Here is a 17,892-nt window from a genome sequence, read left to right as displayed (position 1 = left end):
TGGGGGCGCCTCCGGTGCAGCCGCTCTGGTCGCCTGGTAGGCCTCACCCGTACCCGGGCTCTCTTGTCAATGGCCAGGGCGCCGTCTGGGCCCGTGCCGATTCGCCCCTCAGGTACAGTGTTATGGCGCCACGGCAGTTCTGGACGTTGATTTTCCGGCCTCTTCCAGCTTGGCCCCAGGGTCCCGCCGCTCTCCTGTGCACTGAGCAGAGCACCCCACGACCTCAGCCCCCGTGCAAGGCCTCAGCCCGGCCTGTTCCTGGTCCGTCTGGCGGGCGCCTGGTCCCCCGCTGTATACGTGCGGCTGAGGATATCGCTCAAGCCCCCGTTGGAGCCTTCAGGGATCCCAGTCCACCCGATGATGGCCGACCCAGCATGGCTTTGCGGGGGTGTGTCCTGTTATGCTGTGGCCCCCAGGGACGCCTTAAAATCTGCACTGATTGTCGTGGGCTCCCGCCCTTCAATTGAGCCCCGGAGGGCTGCCGGGCCGCTCACCTCAATCGTAGGCACCAGAGCCGTCCGTGCGCTATGTCTGCGGGCCCTCCGGCAGTGGCTCTCGTGGTCGACAGTGTTAAGGCCGCCCTCTGGCCCGCAAGCCCGGCCGCTCCACCTCCAAAGCTTCTGCCTCTCCAGGAGTCCCCTAGAAGATCAACCGCCACACTAACCCAGGAAGATCGGACCGCCGGTGGTGTAGCATCAAGGCCTCCTGGGCAGCAACGTGCGGCACTGTCTGGTCTCCAGCCGTCGCTCCGGGTCCGCTACAGGATCCGAGCCGCCATTCTGGGGCACGGCGCGCTCAAGGTGCCGATTCGGGTACTCGCTGCAACTTAATTCAGCAGAAAAGCGTACATTTGCGTTCCCACCTCTGTCCCATTCATTACCAGGGGTCTGCAGCACGGAAATGGCCCCGGGAAGCACCCAGGCTGCGGACGGGAACGGGGAGACGAGTGAGCCACGTCCTACCCGCTCACCATCTTGGCCATGCCCCCATTGTTTTCAATTGAAACATGCTGTTTGGCCTCGCTGCAGCTATTTTTTAACTGCTCATGCACAATCTGGTTGGCAAGGAGTGTGGCGTATTGTATTTCCAGGTTGCCATTTTAGTCTTCGGGGAAAATAGAGCAAAGCATGATGAGAGGTTACAGAAAGTGTTTTTGTAGAGCAAAGGTTTGACTGTTGAACTGAATAAGTGCAAATTTGCAGAGAGGAATTTGACTTACTTAGGACATGTGACTGGTGAAAGGGGATGGGAGGGTCAAACCTAAGCCTTCTTTGATAAATGCAATCACTGGGGCACCTGCTCCCACTAACCAGGAAGAGGTAAGGTCATTCCTGGGAATGGCAGAAAATTGTGCTAAATGTATCCAATTTTTGTAGAAAAAGTGTTTAACATAAGGCTAGTACTTAAGAAGCAAGTGATGTTTACGTGGGATCCCATGTGCAAAGAGGAATTGTTACATTAGGGATTACCTAGAAAAAGTCCCTAACCTGAGCAGTTCTGATCTCAGTTTGGAGAGCTATGTGACGACCGATGCCAATAATAAGGGCCTTGGGGCGGTACTTGCACAGAAAGATGCAGGCAGTAAGGAGAACATCATTCTGTTTTCTTCTAGATAATTGTCACCAGCAGAAGAGAGATATCTCTTAATAGAAAAGGAATTATTAGCTTGTGCATGGGCCCTTGACCTTTTTGTGTTTTTGTATGGAGTAGGCCAATTATTATTCAAAGTGATCATAAGCTTTTAGTCAAGTTGCTGAAGGCAAATGGAAATGCTACAGCTTCGTCCAGAATTGCGAGGTTGTCAATGCGAATTAAAGATTATATTTACAGCATTGTATATGTCCCGGGGAAAGACAATATGGTGGCGGATTGTTAATCCAGAATGCCATGTCCCTTAGAGGCGTGTGAGAATGACCCCTGGAATGATTTCAAGGTAGCTTTGATTCATGATTCGGGGCACCAGCTATCAAACAAAAGAATTGGGAGTTAAAACAGAGGATGGAGTTTTGCAGAAGATTTTGAAGTTCATGACTGAGGGTTGGCCTTGGAAGGAATTATTTTCTGAGTGGAGACCATTTTGGGAGATTAAGTCAGAGTTGTCAGTGGACAGAGTTATTGTTTTTAAAAGTTGAAAAATGATTCCTCCTGTTGTAGTGCAGAAAATTTGTTTTGGACCCTTGCTTGGAGGGCCATTTTGGGGTTGTAAGAACCAAAGATGTTGTTAAGGAGTCATTTTGGTAGTCTTGAGTGGATTAAGAGGTTGAGCGATTGAGTGATTGTGGTGTTTGTTCCTCATCAGATAAAAATGTAAGTACTTTGAAACCACCTATGAGTAAAGTTTTGATCCCAAAACAGCAAGAATTTTGCAGTTGATTTGTTGGGTCCGGTAGGCGAGGCACAGGAGTATGTGATTGTATAAATAGATTTATTTACCAAGTGGGCAGTTATGAATTTAGTGGAAAGAGCGGACACGGTTACTGTGTTGGAGGTTTTGGACTGGACATTTTGGTCGGAACGGATTCCAGCTGTCCTCTTGAGCGATAATGGGTTGCAGTTTGTTTCAAATGCAGCTAGTACATAGTTTGAAAGTGTTCGTGTGAGGCATAAGACCACCACCCTCTATAATCCAAGTGGAAAGGGCATAGTTGAGAGATTTAACTTGGTGATTAAAGGTGATCAAGGTGATGTTAATAAAGGGTTTGATTAGAGAATTGCTGCAAAGAAAGCAGCGCGTATTTACAGAGCGACTAAGAATAATGAGACCAGTGTGTCTCCATTTGTAATGATGAGGGGAAGGATTCCCAGGTGTAAATTTACACCGCAATGCTTGTGTGACAGTATTGTTGAGAAATGCTTTATTGGTATTGGTGAAAAAAAAGTTGGTGGAAACACTTTGCAAATGTAAGGATTACTACAGTGCTCTCAAAAAGGGGTAACAATGGTCCACATTATTGTGGGTGATTGGTTGAGAATCATGAAACCTGTGAAACTACCAAAGGGTGAAAGTCAGTTTTTCCAACCAGAGAAAGTGGTGGAGATTCTAAAAAATGCATTAAGATTGAAAAATGGAAGTGTGGAATTTGAATGGTGTGGATCTCTGTTCAAGATAACAGATAACAGCAGGGTGTGCATTAGGATGTTGAGAGCAGGAATGAAATGCATCCCCTCTGGTCAGAAAACATACTTGAATCACCAACGGAACAGGTGACTTTGTAAGACAGCAATGTGATTGCTGTAATGGTGGGAGAGAAGTGTGCTGTTGATGTGGTTGGAGCAAGTACTAGTGTGGTTGAGGAAGATCGCAAAGGAAGGATGGAGGATGGTTGTCTTGGAAGTGGTAGCAGGAAGAGTGAGTTACATGGATGGCTTAATGATTTTGTCCTGTGGTAAGTTATTTAAAATATTTATTATTAATAAGGGGGTGTGGTGTTGTGTGTATTTTAAGTTGTTGCATTTAATTTGTTGCACTAATTTCACTTGTAAAATTATTCTTCCTTCGCTATTTTGTTTTATAGGAAAGGGGATTTCTTATGGTTGGTATCTTATGGAATGTCATCCATGACAAAGGGCCCTATTACGAATTTGGCAGTCTGTGGACCACTGTTCCTGCGGTCCAAACGCTGTAAGCTCAGCGGTCCGACCGCCGTATTAAGAGTTGTGCGGATTGCATTTGGAAAAACTGCGGTTGAACCGCTTACACCACCAGCACATCGCAGACTGCCGGGGTCGTGGACCTTGAAAATGAGCTCTCATAGGGCAGTACAGGGTAGTTTCACTGCCGTCCATATTACAATTTGGCTTTTCCAAGAGCTGACCGCAACAGTGAGACTGCCAGCTTCAAGATGGAGGAAACAAAGGATTTGGGATGCTTACTCAGCCCTTCCTGTGATTTCAGTCAGAGTCCGACACATAGGCAGTCAAAATGTTCACACAGTCATCGATACATATGGAAAAATATTCGCCTCAGCTGCAAAATCTCAGCAGTCACACCGTGGGCATCTCAGTAAACTTGTAATATGGAGGACGGAAGACCGCTGGCGCTGTGGTCGCTTGGCGGCCGCAGTGTTTGGAATGCCAACTTCATAATAAGGCCCGTAGTCTTGTTCCACTGAGCATTCTGGCTCATTACAGCCGTGGAATCAAACACATCTGTTTCCTTTGTGTGTTAATTGCTTAAAATAAAGAAGTTTCTTATCTTCTACAGAGTTGGTGTGTATATTGTGTTGTGACATGACACAACCACCACAACACCCATTGAATTCTATTGCGAACTGCATCCGGACTATTGGGGTGTATGGGTCTTGCAAGTGTGCTGCTGCAGGACTGGATGTCAGAAATTCAAATCTAAGTTTTTTCCATACCTGTCAGGAGCACAGAGAAATCGATATGGCAGGCAGAGAAAGTGTGTCAAACATGTTGTGCACTTGCTTGCAGGAGCAGGTTACTGGCAGTGCATAATCTGAGTGACACAAAACCGGCCCCTGCCGTCTGAAGGCTGCCAAGGATTTGTTTTGTTTTACATGATGAAATCGGGAGGCGGGAGACTAGCCTTGAAATGTGTAGTTTCCCATCTGAATCGGGAGGATAGGCACGTATGCACTATATTGTATTACTTGAAATCTGCAGACTTTATCGGGTAAGTATATAGGTACAGGTTTATTAACCTATGCAACAGGAGTAGGCGTCACTTCTGATCTCTACCACCACCAATTGCCCCCGAATCCACATTTACATCCACATTCTAAGAAGAACGTTTTTAGAATACTACAGCCTGATTTAGAAACATTTCTAAATTCACACTTTTTTTTACCTTGGTAAACACTTTTTTAAATTTAAATTGTCATTTTGGTGTTTATTGCAATAATCATTTTTTATGCATAATATGTAGTAAGCCGGAGGTACAGTTACTCCGAGACATACAGACTTCATTTAGAGTTGAAATGTAGTTATTGCGCTTTCTTTTACTTTCAGAAAAGGTGAGCTAATTGAGAATTGTAGGATCAGCGGTATGTCATTTATTTCTGTTTAGCTAGAATTAACATTTCTCTATGTACTTGAGTATGCCCTTGACACACCAGTTTACCTCCTGTATTAGTCCTGTTATTTATAGCGCATGGAAGTGTCTAAAGTGCACTGTGGTGTTTTTAGGTTTGGCATTAGCCAAGATACTTTAATTTGAATAAACTAATTTACTAACTTATAGGGCTGTCAGCCAGCCCTCTTCATCCATTGGTTTATTGCTGTCATTTGAATGTTTCTTCCGTCCACTACAGCATGTGCAATGGGTAATCGCCCATTAGTCATTTTACTGAATTAAGTGTGAGGAATACATTCTGCTCTTATACATGGAGAACATCTGCACATCAAGTTGTTTTCAGTGCGGGGGATTACTTGGGCAATTTGTGTTTTTTGAGATTCAAAATACTTCTTTGTTTTTATACAATTATTGTTACATTGGTGAACGCCTTGCAACTCCCCAGCAATGTAGTTTTATAAAAGCAATGGCAAAACAGAACAAGCATTTGCAATGCAATAGGTCTCACATTTGCGAGATTTCAAGCTATTGGCATTGTGAATGACAATACCTTTTATATATGTGTTTTAAAAACCAACACACAAATAAAAGCCATTGTCATTTACGATGCTAACAGCTCAAAGTATCGCAAATGCGAGACCTATTGCGTTGCAAATGCTTGTTGGAAGCAGTAACCAGCCAATGTCTATTAAGGAGGACAGCAACCCCACAGCAGTCCACGAGGGGGCAGCAGAGCACTGAATCTCTCCTCTGAGCCCCAGATCTGAGCAGCACAAAAGGCAGGCCGAAAGAGTTCATGAAACTACCACCGGGGGGTAGCAGAGGGCAACAAACCCCTGAATGAATGTCTAAAACCTTCCATAAGTGGGAAGCATTTCTGTATGTATTTATTTTATGTTTGCAGTTTTCTGGACGCGGACTTGGCCTGGGGGCACTAGAGCGCTTCACAAGAGAGCAAGATGTGTGTACCGGACAACAAATAGAAGCAAAAGGAGTTGGCAGCTTATGTCCGCATAGGAACCGTGCCAGAAAGAATTACTTTAGAAGACAGTCATAATAAAGGGGTCATAAGAAGCAAAACTAAACCAGCCCGGGAGTGGTGCGTGCGTGTGCGCGCAATGTGCTCATTTTCAAGCACTGCATTCGTGCTTGTGGCGCCCCCTGCTCGCTCCCGCAAGGTGGATGCTGCCACAAGCACGAGTGTGTGCTTGAAAATGAGCAGGGCGACGGCTGAAGGCCCTCCTATGTAGCGCATGCGCGCTGCGTAGGCGAGACCTAAAAAGCACTGACCAAGCCAAAGGACTGACCTCCAACACTAGACCTGTTGGCTTTGCCAGTTACTGTCTGTTCTCCATCACCTCTCAAGTGCCCCATATAAACTAGCTGTTGGTGATTATCTTCTGTTTCTTTTTTCTTTCCTACCTTCATAGGAACTATCTGATCTAGGTTGCCTCTAATGTTATTATTGAAGATACCAAGCAGTCCGAGCCAGAGTAAGTAATAATTTTCATATTTTCAAATTTGGTGAAAATCTGTACGGTAACCAATTAAACATGTGTGTTACTTTCACAGGGCCTTACATTTTTCTTCTAGTATGCTAATGAAGCCTGTACACTGAAAGGTGTTAAGGTATTTTCTATCTGGTGTGACCCTTGATTATCCACTAAGCTGCTCTTTATCAATATTATCTGTTATTTATTTTTGATGTTGAGTATAGTGAAAAAGTTTGCAACGGCGTTACAAATATAGAACATGTTGCAAGCGAAAGAATGAAGGCCTCCATGCAAGACGAAAAACAGGGGTACATTTATAGCTAACAAAATATTTGTAGAACAGTAATCGGGCATAGTATCCAGAAGATTGGGCGATATATTCAGGACAGAAAATTGTATTGGAGGTTGAAATGAGATGTAAGTTAAAGAGGGTGGCAATAAGGTGATAGCAAAATATTGGGGTTTTAGATATGAACGTACGACAAATAAAAGGAGAGCAGTCAAACATTAATTTTAGATGCAAACCATCACAAGAGCTGTTGACCTAGAGCTGAAGTTGGAAGGCACTGGCCATATTAGCAGTGAACGATTCAGGTTGGAAATGTCTATTGAAAAGAAAGTCTTTTTTGGACAAGGGATGTGAAGTAAGTGGCGAGCTGGTCACAGTAAATTCCAAATTCTGGTACCACAGCCAAAGAAACATTGAGCACCGGAGAGTTCCTTTTTAAGATAACTGATTTCAAAATACTCTCTGTATTTGGCAGAAGCATTGCTGGAAATTGTGTATCCCAATCAAGAACAAAAATAAGCAATCGCCACTGTTCACTCATTCCTGACTATGTTGCAGGGCAGCTATCCTGATCTACCTTTCATCCAATCATATCTCTCCTAATTTTCTCTGTTGTATAATCCTCTCTGATGTCATAGCAAACTTCTTGGCACTTGCTGAAACAGCCGATTCCAATACATTTTCATTTTTTTACATTAGTTTTTAAACAATCAGTTAATTCTGAACGGCACAAACTGCTTACTGATTTTAAATAGCTGCCTTGTTAATAAAATCCCAGTTCATTGAACTGAAATATACTCCTATAAATGTATTTGAAGTGTTGTGGAGTCCTGAACTTTCCTTTTTTGAGGGTGAGCCCATATTGCAGATCGTAAACAAGGTAGATTTCTAAAAGCTAGGCACTTAAAGGAATCTCTTGCACAAGAATTTGAGGCAAATTGCTTAGCTATCGTTAATGAGAGCAATACTTTTTAAGACCTTTTCACTGTGTGTCCCTCAACGTATCCGACTCTAAAGCGTTCACTAATGCCATACAGAAAAGGACTTCAAATGCACAAAAGGTGACGGGAGGGTGCTTGCAATGAGTCTAACCACTAGCAGTCTCTCTGTATAGCATTCTAACCCATAGTTAATTTACCCACCATGCCACCTCAATTTGGACCCAGAGTTATGCATATCTGTCTTGACCCTTCTCCAATAAGAACAGTGCAGCATAAGCTGCCGGTTCAGATACTCCCTGAACTGGAACACATGCAATTCAAGACTGGTTTCATCCGGTTTGGGGCTTTTCAGTCGGGTTTAACTTTATTCCAATGGGGTAGAGAACAAGGGACCCACGTCTGGCCACTTGGGGGAGTACATCAAATGCACAACCAGTGATGGGAGGATTCTTGCAATAAGTCTAACTACTGCCAATCACTCGGGGTATCTTTACAATATATCGTTCTTTTGCTGAGCATGCCACCTCAGTTTAAACCCAACCATATGCAAATCCGTCTTGACCCTGCTCCAATAGGAAAGGTGCCATGCTCTCCCTGAAATGAAACAGGAATCCTCCACTTCATTATCACCCCCGTTTAACCTGAGTGCAAATGTTTCCTTTTTATGCTGGCCTCTTTTGGTGTTGGCTTGTTTAGGTGGCATCTTGCGCTTGTGGAGCTACAATTCCCTAAGGTTGTATTTGTTCACTGCCTCCTCAATTCTCTAGTTAAATGCCTTCATAGGTCAGGACAGTTCTCAAAGGCCTTAGCAGCTCTTGCTCTACTCCCAGGCTCAGTCTACTGCTACACAAGTGCTCCAACCCCAATGTTGGTACTGGGTAGGGGTGTTTTGGGGGTGGGCTGTTGTTAGCATTTGATTTGGGTGTTGGTCAGCTTCCTCTTCCCACTCATACAGAGCATCAGTTCTTGGGTGGTGCAGTCTGGATTGAAACCGCACACTAAAGGCCAATCCACCATCTTGATTGGCCTAGCAGAAGTAATGCAATGCTGACCATTCTGAAAATTCCAGTATCGTTGTGATTGAGTGGGCATTGGGACTGGACCATTCTGCAACACCAGGTTCTGGTGACTTTGGCTCCCTAGTGTGTCAAGCAATTTTACCTGTACCCGCAATGCCACAGAGACTGGGTGCTATGCTAGAGCTCCTCGGACAGCCTGACTGGCCCCATCCCCACAAATAGTCCATTTGTTTGCAGATTCTAGATGCCTTTCCTTTCTGCCTTGATTGGAAGAAAGAGAGATTGATATCGCATGTTCTTATCATGCCCAAAACTAGAACAGTTTCCAAGAAGAATCTTTAATTATGTTTGACAACTCTGGGGGATTATAAACAAACCATCATTGGGGACTGCAGTGATATGTTTAGCTATTTTTCCCCAAGCAAAGAGGACCTGATATTTAGCGCTACTTTAATATTTTGTTCAGTGATTACACAAAATTAGAATTGGAAAGAACATTCCAACATTTGTTGATTAAAATCCCATTGTATATCACTCATGAAAGAGTGTAATGCTTAGAGAATCTATTTGCTTGATGCACACAAATGCTTGCCACTACTTTCTTTAGGATGGACAATAGTGCTTTCCTGGAGGTGACTGATAGCATTGCGTTAATAACTTTTCTTTTTTTCCACCTGCTTGACTCCTTTTTTCGAATGTTCACATATGTGCTGATTCATCGGACAGGAAATTAAATAAGATGGTGCTTTTAGCTTTGCTAGTGATTGATTTAATATGTATTTTGTTTATTTTAGGTGTAACCACTCATCATGGCTATTTCACAGTTTCGTCTTTTTAAAATTTGCACTTGCATAGCATCATTCTGCTCTTTTTTTAAGAGGTTAATATGCAGGTGAGTTGTTTAAATTCATTAATTTTCCTGTTAGCTTTGTAGCCTTAAGTTAGGTGTATCATTTTGCCTTTAATGTAAGAGTGTTTAATTTCTTTGTTGCAACAAAATTACTAACCCATTTTCAAAAGTCATACTATCCAATTTGTGATTGTTTGTGCCCTTTGAATTCATCACAAATGTAATCTTACAACTTTGTTTTTTTCAAAACACTCCAGTTTGAAGGTATATCTTATATGTGCTAATGCAGTCTGTGCAGCAAAGGGCCTTACCCTGAGCTTCCGTATTGTTGTAGTCCCATAGGTAGCTTTATTATGGTATTTTCTTTCAAGGACAGTGTGTAGCAATATCGGCAAAGTTGTTTAACTTTTTTATAAAACACATTCTCTAACAAAAAAGCCAGATCTAATGACTGTCATTGCATGATTAAGAGGAGTAAGACCTATTGACTTTACGAGTGCTTATTTTTATCTCTTGGAAATCATATTCTTTTATTTTTGTGCTAAATAGTTGGTGGATGTCAACCTTTTACCATTTACTCCTGTTTTTTAGGCTTTTATTGGACCGCAGTATAGGGACACACATATTCATGTGTGCCGCATTTGACTACATAGCATTAACAGATCATACAAATGGCACATGCATGTATCTTATAGGTGTTATCAACAGTTACCCACTCGTCTGCAGCATCAAGTACAGCGAAGGCATGATTCATTGACACCGTCATTATTACCGGAACAGTAATCTACCAGAGGGGGAATGGTGAATATCTACCCCTGCAGGAGGTCTAAGACTGGGTGTTCCTTTGGGGTCGCTGTAGTAAGAGTTGAGGGTATTTAGCGGTCTGACTCCATGAGGGCTTTAAAGACTTGCATTCTCAGCTCCTCTATGGGCTTAATGCGGATCCCCCTCACTTGCCCACCTCCTCAACTGTGGCCCAAAACTCCACCTCCGCCTTCCATCTACTGTGAGGCGGCTTGTTTTTAAATGACTGTGTTATGCGATGTCCCTATGAGCTAAACCCAGGGTCAGGTCCAGAAATCTGTTAACCACTTTATTACTCTAATTTGACTGTAAATGCCCAGAATACAAATACCTGAAGTGTGTAAATTGCATCTGTTTAGCGTGCGCTCCAAGTCCCCAACCACCTTTGCCCAACATCACTTTACTATAGGACAGCTCCATACCATATAGATGAAGTTGACATCCATCTGGGCACATATGGTGTCTGATTACATAATAATTTTCAGTCTGTGTGGAGTGAGATAAGTACAATGTAAAAGTTGAATACCGTGTATTTGTAACGTGTGTTTAGGGCACTTTGTGTAACCTCACCATATCTTGCTCCCAATAGTTCCCCTTTAATGGTCTGCCCAAGTGGTTTTTCCCAGTGGTTTTGTAATGCTGGCAAGATGTGTGTGTCCATGGAAAAATCATCTGATAGATTCAAGACATAAGGCTGTGCCCCAGCCAAAGGTCAGCAAGGTTTTTTGTGGGTTGTTCTGCTGTGGCCGTCATCCAGAAATCACCCATTGACCTCAGTAGTGTTACATGTGTCAGGAACTCTATCAGTCGTAGGCCCTCATCCCTGACTAGATCATCAAGGTTGCAAGCCCTGCGTTCCGTATAGCAGCCCCCTCATAGAATCAAGACCTGCTGCCATTCCATCCCATAGCATGCAATCTGGAAATAAGCCTCTTCCAAGTGTGGGTATGCCAACTATGGTGAGTGGGGTGCATACAGCGGATGGTGTCCAGCATAGCGCTAGTAGATTAGGGCACTGGACTGCCCTCAGCCGCTCTCCCAATATCGGTGCCACAAGGGTACCCCTGCAGCACGGTTCTCTTATTGTCCCCTGTCTCTGCCACATGGTGTCTGGATAACTATCTCGCCACCCATTGCAGTTGGGCAGACCAGAAGTACAGCTCAAAGTCTGGAGCCCCCAGTTATCCGCTATCAGTCAGCATCCTAGCACCTCCAGTGAAACTCAGTGTCTGCCCCATCCCAAATCAAGTCACTTAGCAGGGTATTAAGCTCCCTGAACCAGCTCTGCATCCTCGTGGGAAGGTTAAAAAAAAGATTAAAGGACTCCCTGTAAGATAAACATCTTAGACAGTGCAAATCTGCACATAATGGGTAACTTTAGGGAGCGCCAAAAACTCATGCAGCCCTTCAAGACTCATAGTGCCTCACCCAGGTTTTCTTCCCTCGTTTCCCCTCCGGAATGATACACATTGACCCCACAATATCGGAGGGATTGAGGGATCCATTTAACATTGTATTGTGGCTCGAGCCACAGTGGACCCTGAAATTCAGGGGTGACTAGGAAGGCACTGAAATTATTCTAGTTGTGTGTTTGTCCCGAGACACTTCCCAAAGAGTTCAGGATCTCTATGCTCCAGGAGGCTCCAATATTAGCATCACAAAGGTACAGAAGCAAGTAGTTAAGTGAGACAACATGCTCTGCGATCTGCAGTGGAATCCATCTCCCTCTTCCCTCTGTTGTCATCATGGATGCAAATAGTTCAACTGCCGACGCAAAATTCTGTGGGGACAGTGGGGCATCCCTGACGTGTCCCTCTGTGCACTTTGAATGCCTCGGAAATGCACCAACACGTCCAGACCCGCACCTGAGTATGATAGGGCAAGCCAATTGTCCCACCCTGGCCTCAAGTTCATGCGGTGCATGCTTGCTCTCTGGTATCCCCAATCTTACATGTCAAATGCTTTGTGAATGTCTATAGATAGCATTAGCTGTGGCAGATTATCATCCAGGACCCTGAACAGGCCTTGGATGTTGAGGGAGGTACTAAACTGTGGAATTAAACCATTGTGGTCTGGTAGACCAGTTTATTGATGTGGGCAACCGGGGGGCCAACACTTGGCTTAGAATTTTATAGTCTAGATTCAGCATAGAGAAAGTGGCCTGTAGGCCGATACATCAAAGGAGCCTCCCTTCGTGTTGGGGATAAACACTATATGGTCTAACCTAGTAGTAACTGATAAAATGCCGCCCTTCAAAGCTCTTGCGTATATTAAAGCCAATTTGGCCGTGAGGACTGCAGAGTAGCTGTGATAGAATTTAGCAGGCAAGCTATCTAGCAGATGCTTCTACCACGTGCCATATCTGCTATGGTCTCCCTGTTGCTTTGCTTCGTGATGGGTCCCCCCAGGACCTCACCCTCCGAAGTCCCTAGGCGAGGCAGCGGTTCCCCGTCCAGGAAAGATTCTTTCCTCTCTATGTACCCGCGGTTGCACACTATAGAGTTCTCTGTAGCTATCGACCAAAATCCTATGAGCGTCACTCTCGCAAAACACTAGGTCACATGATGCTTTTTAGGGCAGCGAGAGCCCTTTTGTATGGGATTTCAAAACGGAGCCTGGAATCGCACACGCTCGTACGTGTGCTTTTCCTTTTGGCTTCCGCAATTGGCCTTTCCGTGCGTGTTTTTCACAAAGATGGCACGCAATAGGCCAAAGGCGGGCGCATTGCTCCGCCCATGGTCTATTGGTGTCTATTACGCGCACCAAAGGCCATGTGGTTTCAATTATCGTGCCCAGACGCGGGCGCGATAATTGAAAACACATGTTTTGCTGTGGCACGCGCACCACAGGCGGGCATGGTTTTTTTTTTTTTTTACAATAGCGATCTCTTTCGCGATTGCTTTTAGTGCCACTTGTGTTTTTTGTTCCTGTCGTGTCAGGGTTGTATTTTAATCAGATCAGCCCATTTACTGGGTCTGCAAAGATGCACTTAAAAGCTAGCTCTGTGTTGTTTTTTTGCTTATCATTAATGCAGCTGTTGAAATGGTGGCGAAATAAATGATACTTTGTTATCGAGAAATATTATGAAGGCCTTTTAGGAATGTGCTCGAGAATATTTTGAATTGGTGCATTGTGAGGAGTGCGATTGTTCCACTGTCAGGGGGTTTGCACGTGTACTCAACCAATGAAAACACACAGACACACACACACACAGACACACACACAGGCACACACACACACACGCACGCACGCGCACACTCCCACTCGGGCCTGGGGTGCACAGAAACATGTTTCATCCGTCTGCGTGCAGAAGGAGCAGCGGTGTGGCGGGGGCTGCCTCAAGACCCAGGCTAACGGGCCGAGTAAGGGCAGACATATGTCCCCCTTTTTTGGGTGAGGGTATGTTCCAGCACTGCCCCTTACTGGCCTCATAGTCAGAGACGAACGTGAGCACTAGAGCTATAACGGGATGATGGCCTGACTGAGTCAGAATCAAAAGATTATAAAACGATTGTTAAGCTGTGTGCAGACGGCTTGGTTTTGCTGGCCAATGGTAGGCTCCCCCGTGAGAAATAAGCTCTCCTCTTTATCACTTGCTTGTTAAAATTTGTGACGATTTGATGCACACATAGTCAGTGCTTTAAGTGGGAAAAAAAAACTGGGGGTGCTCTAAAAGGGGCGTGGTTAATGTCTTGAAGGGGCGTGGCCTATCCAAGTAGGGCGTGGTCTAAATCAAAATAACTAGCACTGTGTGCTTAAGAAAATCATGAAGTCGCATCCAGCAAAGGATAATAAAATAGGCAAAAAGGTATATTTATTAAGTATAACCCATAAAAATACCAAACACTTTAAAAAACATGTAAAGAATATTTATATTACTTAGAAATCTATTGCAGGATTCCCCAAAACCCTCGAAGATATTCAGTGTGTTTGTTTTGCTGGGGTTTCTCACAACAATTTTCTTCAGCAGACCTTCTACCTTTTGCAAGCCAACTCTTTACATACAGCTTTGGGTCAAATGTTTCAAATGGAGGACCATTGAGTTTTACCCATAAGCATGAAGAAATGGTCTCTACAAGAAGAAAGGCCCTTGTTGGACAAGCAATTAAGTTCATTGCGCTGAAACCTCTCTCGCAATCCGCATTACTTGCTGGCAGGGTTTCCATGCAAACTACTAACTTTTTTAATGCTTCAGGGGTTTTCTTTCCACCAAAATCTTTGAAAAGTCTAAAAGCTTGTATAGTATCTATTGCGGGCAGCTGAAACTCTGAACACAGTCTCTGGATATCTGTTTCACCATAAAGAATGCATTCATCCCCAGAAGGCAAGTTGCCTGCATCTAGCACACTGAAGCTGGCTATAAGTTCTTTCTCTGAATCCGGGGCACATCGTTTATTGATATTTACAGACAGACTTTGGTAAAAGTGATTTTGATTAAGGGCAACAGAGTTACTTCTAGCATGGAAAAGAGGAACATCCTTGAATTTGCCCTCGTCAGCTGCTCTCTGAGCTGCAGAAGCAAACTCCCCTGGTGAGTTCTTCATTGCTAGAAATATGCGTACTTGACTAACCAAAAGTCTGTGGGCATTGACAATTGTAATATCCCTCCTCTGTACATCTGCCTCCTACGTCTACCTAACCATAAACAATGTGCAGCCACAGTTCTTAATAATCCAGTACTTTTTGACTGTAAACACCGGTTAAAAAAATATCCATGCTAACCTTTGTTCCCTAATAGTATAGAAAGGCTGTATTATTTTGTTTTTTAGAGTTTTATATAGCGCGAACTTGAACCGAATAGGTTATCAGAGCGCTTTACATAGCACCAGTTACATTACATAAGGACACACATTCATTTTTGTTAGGCACGGGGAGATTAAGTGATTTGCCCAGAATCACAGGATGTTTTAGCGACATTACCGAGACTCGCACCCAGTTCCCCAGGTCCGAGGTCGAGCGCCCTAGCCGTTAGGCCAACACCTCTCCCCTTAAATCCTCCATCTGCATATCTCACATCATCCAACTATTCCCATAGGCATATATGAGACTGTCACTCCGTGTGGCCTACAAAGAGGCCACGGATTGGATGTGAATGCAGTCTGCACGCCTCTATGACCTACTGACACACTGAGAATCTCACACTGCATTCTGCCTCGGCTTCAACCATCTCAACCTTGCCACATCATAAACACCGATCCCTAATTTAAACTCCGACGCCCACAGATCACTCAGTTCAAAGTATGCAGTACACAACAGTTGTGTGTTGCACGAAACAAAAACTACTTCCTGGTTGGGGGGGGGGGGGTGACGACGACAAAGATGAAGTAACACGTGACTGCATGCATAAACCACTCTCAACGGATACCATCTCTGGGTGATGAAGAGGGCTTGGAGTCAACAAATACTTGGACAGACTGTCAGAGGGCTATAATTAGCATTTATATAGTGCACAATCTGCCATAAACTGCACTTACCGAGAAAGGATGGGGCTCCACAGGTGAAAATGCTGAAGGTCGGGTTTTCGTGCTGGAGCAGGCTGCCTGGGGTCCTCTGCCTCTTCAGTTTTTCAGCATCCCACACTGGCACTACCTCGACGTTGCTCCTGGATTTGTCCCGCACTGCCACCACCTCGACGTTGCTCCTGGATTTGTCCCGCGCTGGCACCACCACGACGTTGCTCTCCCGCCGGAAAAAGAGAAGAGAAGGGAAATCCCGAGAGAAAATGGCTCTCTTAAAGGATTTCCCTTCCTCCAACAAAGCTCACCTGGCATGACGTCATGCCGTCGTGCCGTGGACGTCAGGCCGTGACCACTGAGCTGATAGGTTCCCAACAAGTTCAGCAAAGTGGAGGATGGCGAAGGGAGACGGGGTCAGGTTACCTAACAGTGCAGCAACAGTGGGCAGAGTCTGAGCACCGGCAGTTTTTTTTTGGGCCCTCAAAACGGGTCCGAAAAAAAAAAAAAAAAAAAGAACGGACTACCTTTAGTAGCCACAAAAATAGAGCCCGATAGAGACCCGTTTCGAGGGCCCCCAAAAAAAAACTGCCGGTGCTCAGACCCGGACAGACCCGGCCCACTTAAAGCCCTGCACATAGTGACTATTGCGAGAGAACTAGAATTCACTTTGCACGCTTGTGCAGTGTTCTAATTGTAAATGTTCTACCTCTGTAATTAGTAAAATACATTTCACATTTGTATTCCCTTTTCTCTTCATAGAATACTCTTTTATTTAAATGTTTTCCATTTCTGCTGCCACCCTGTGGCAGTATGGAATATTATTACTCTTTCCTGGATTGTTCAGGTGTACCCGGAGAAGTGCAGGTAAGTGCTGAAACAGCAGGGTGGGTGTTTTTGAATAGCCACAAATGTAACTCAGTCACCCTGTTTCCACTTCATGGCCCTGAGCTCGATGTTGGCATTACCGAGAAGGCTCGTCTCCTCATTTTAGTGTCACGTTCAGAGGTATAGGTGGCACGTACATTGTGTGACTTTTTGCCCGAGTCATCCGATCACAAACTTTTTGAATGTAGAAATTACACAAGAGCGTCAACAATCTTTGTGTATTATTCCCCCATAGTGCACGCTTCTTGGATATGGCGACAAACTCATCTCTTGTCTTTACACCAGGCAAAATGGGTGCATTTTCAAAGCACCACCCATTGAAACTCGCTTCTCACTAAATGAGCCATGTTTATGTGATTCTGGCAGTGACCCGCATGTCTCCTTCAATCAAGCACATCATTCTAAGGCGCGTGCTAGCCTGGCCTCTATCATTTTTCCCCAAAAACTTGTGCGGCATTTATCTGTCCAGGCAGGAGGACTGTGCAGTGACCCTTGAAAGCATATTAGCGTCCTGGTACTTTATTTGCATGAAACATTTAGATTATGGGTGCTGTCCTGCTCCTCCAACCATTTCCCGCACTTTGACATAACCAGCTGTGTTCGTGCACAGCCATGTGGAGCAACGCCGGGAGAAAGTGAGAGAAGAGACAACAAGCATTTGCAATGCAATAGGTCTCACATTTGCAAGAGTTTGAGCTATTGGCATAGTAAATGTCAATGCCTTTTATTTGTCTTTATTTTTAAAACAGATATATAAAAGGCATTGTAATGTACAATGCCATTAGATTAAACTCTTGCAAATGCGAGACCTATTGCATTGCAAATGCTTGTTTAATGTGAGTACCTGGGTGACCACAATCGGCAGGCTGGAGAAGTCTTGCCAACAGTCAGCCTGTCCTAGCACCCTCTGTTTGATTAATGTGCATGTAGCCTTAAGACCGTAACACACAGTCTGTCGAGAGTTGTTGCATGTTTCTCTCGCTGAGCTGCAATCCGGGGTCTAGCCAAACGCTCTGCAGGGAGGGTCTGTTCCAAAGCTCGGATAGAACTCTTGAGAGTTGTTTATTCTTTCTACTCACCGGTAGAGAAAGAACATTCACGACTAGCCCCATGTTGCAGT

At 44.5% G+C, this 17,892-nt stretch overlaps 1 protein-coding gene across 1 annotated transcript in view; it reads left to right on the top strand.

Annotated features, from left to right (window-relative positions):
• EBAG9 (estrogen receptor binding site associated antigen 9) overlaps positions 1–17,892 on the top strand; it is a 185,544-nt gene that overhangs the window by 20,608 nt on the left and 147,044 nt on the right. The window contains exons 2-3 of the mRNA XM_085605081.1: positions 6,466–6,528; positions 9,572–9,669. Of these exons, the coding sequence (XP_085461207.1) occupies positions 9,587–9,669 (83 nt within the window). The 5' untranslated portion in view covers positions 6,466–6,528; positions 9,572–9,586. The remainder of the gene's footprint in view (positions 1–6,465; positions 6,529–9,571; positions 9,670–17,892) is intronic.

Source organism: Triturus cristatus, chromosome 5_1 (genome assembly GCF_964204655.1).
Source record: "Triturus cristatus chromosome 5_1, aTriCri1.1, whole genome shotgun sequence".
NCBI classification, from domain to species: domain Eukaryota; kingdom Metazoa; phylum Chordata; class Amphibia; order Caudata; family Salamandridae; genus Triturus; species Triturus cristatus.
The sequence above is the reverse complement of the archived record's forward strand: the minus strand, read 5'-3'. Positions and strand labels throughout refer to the sequence as shown.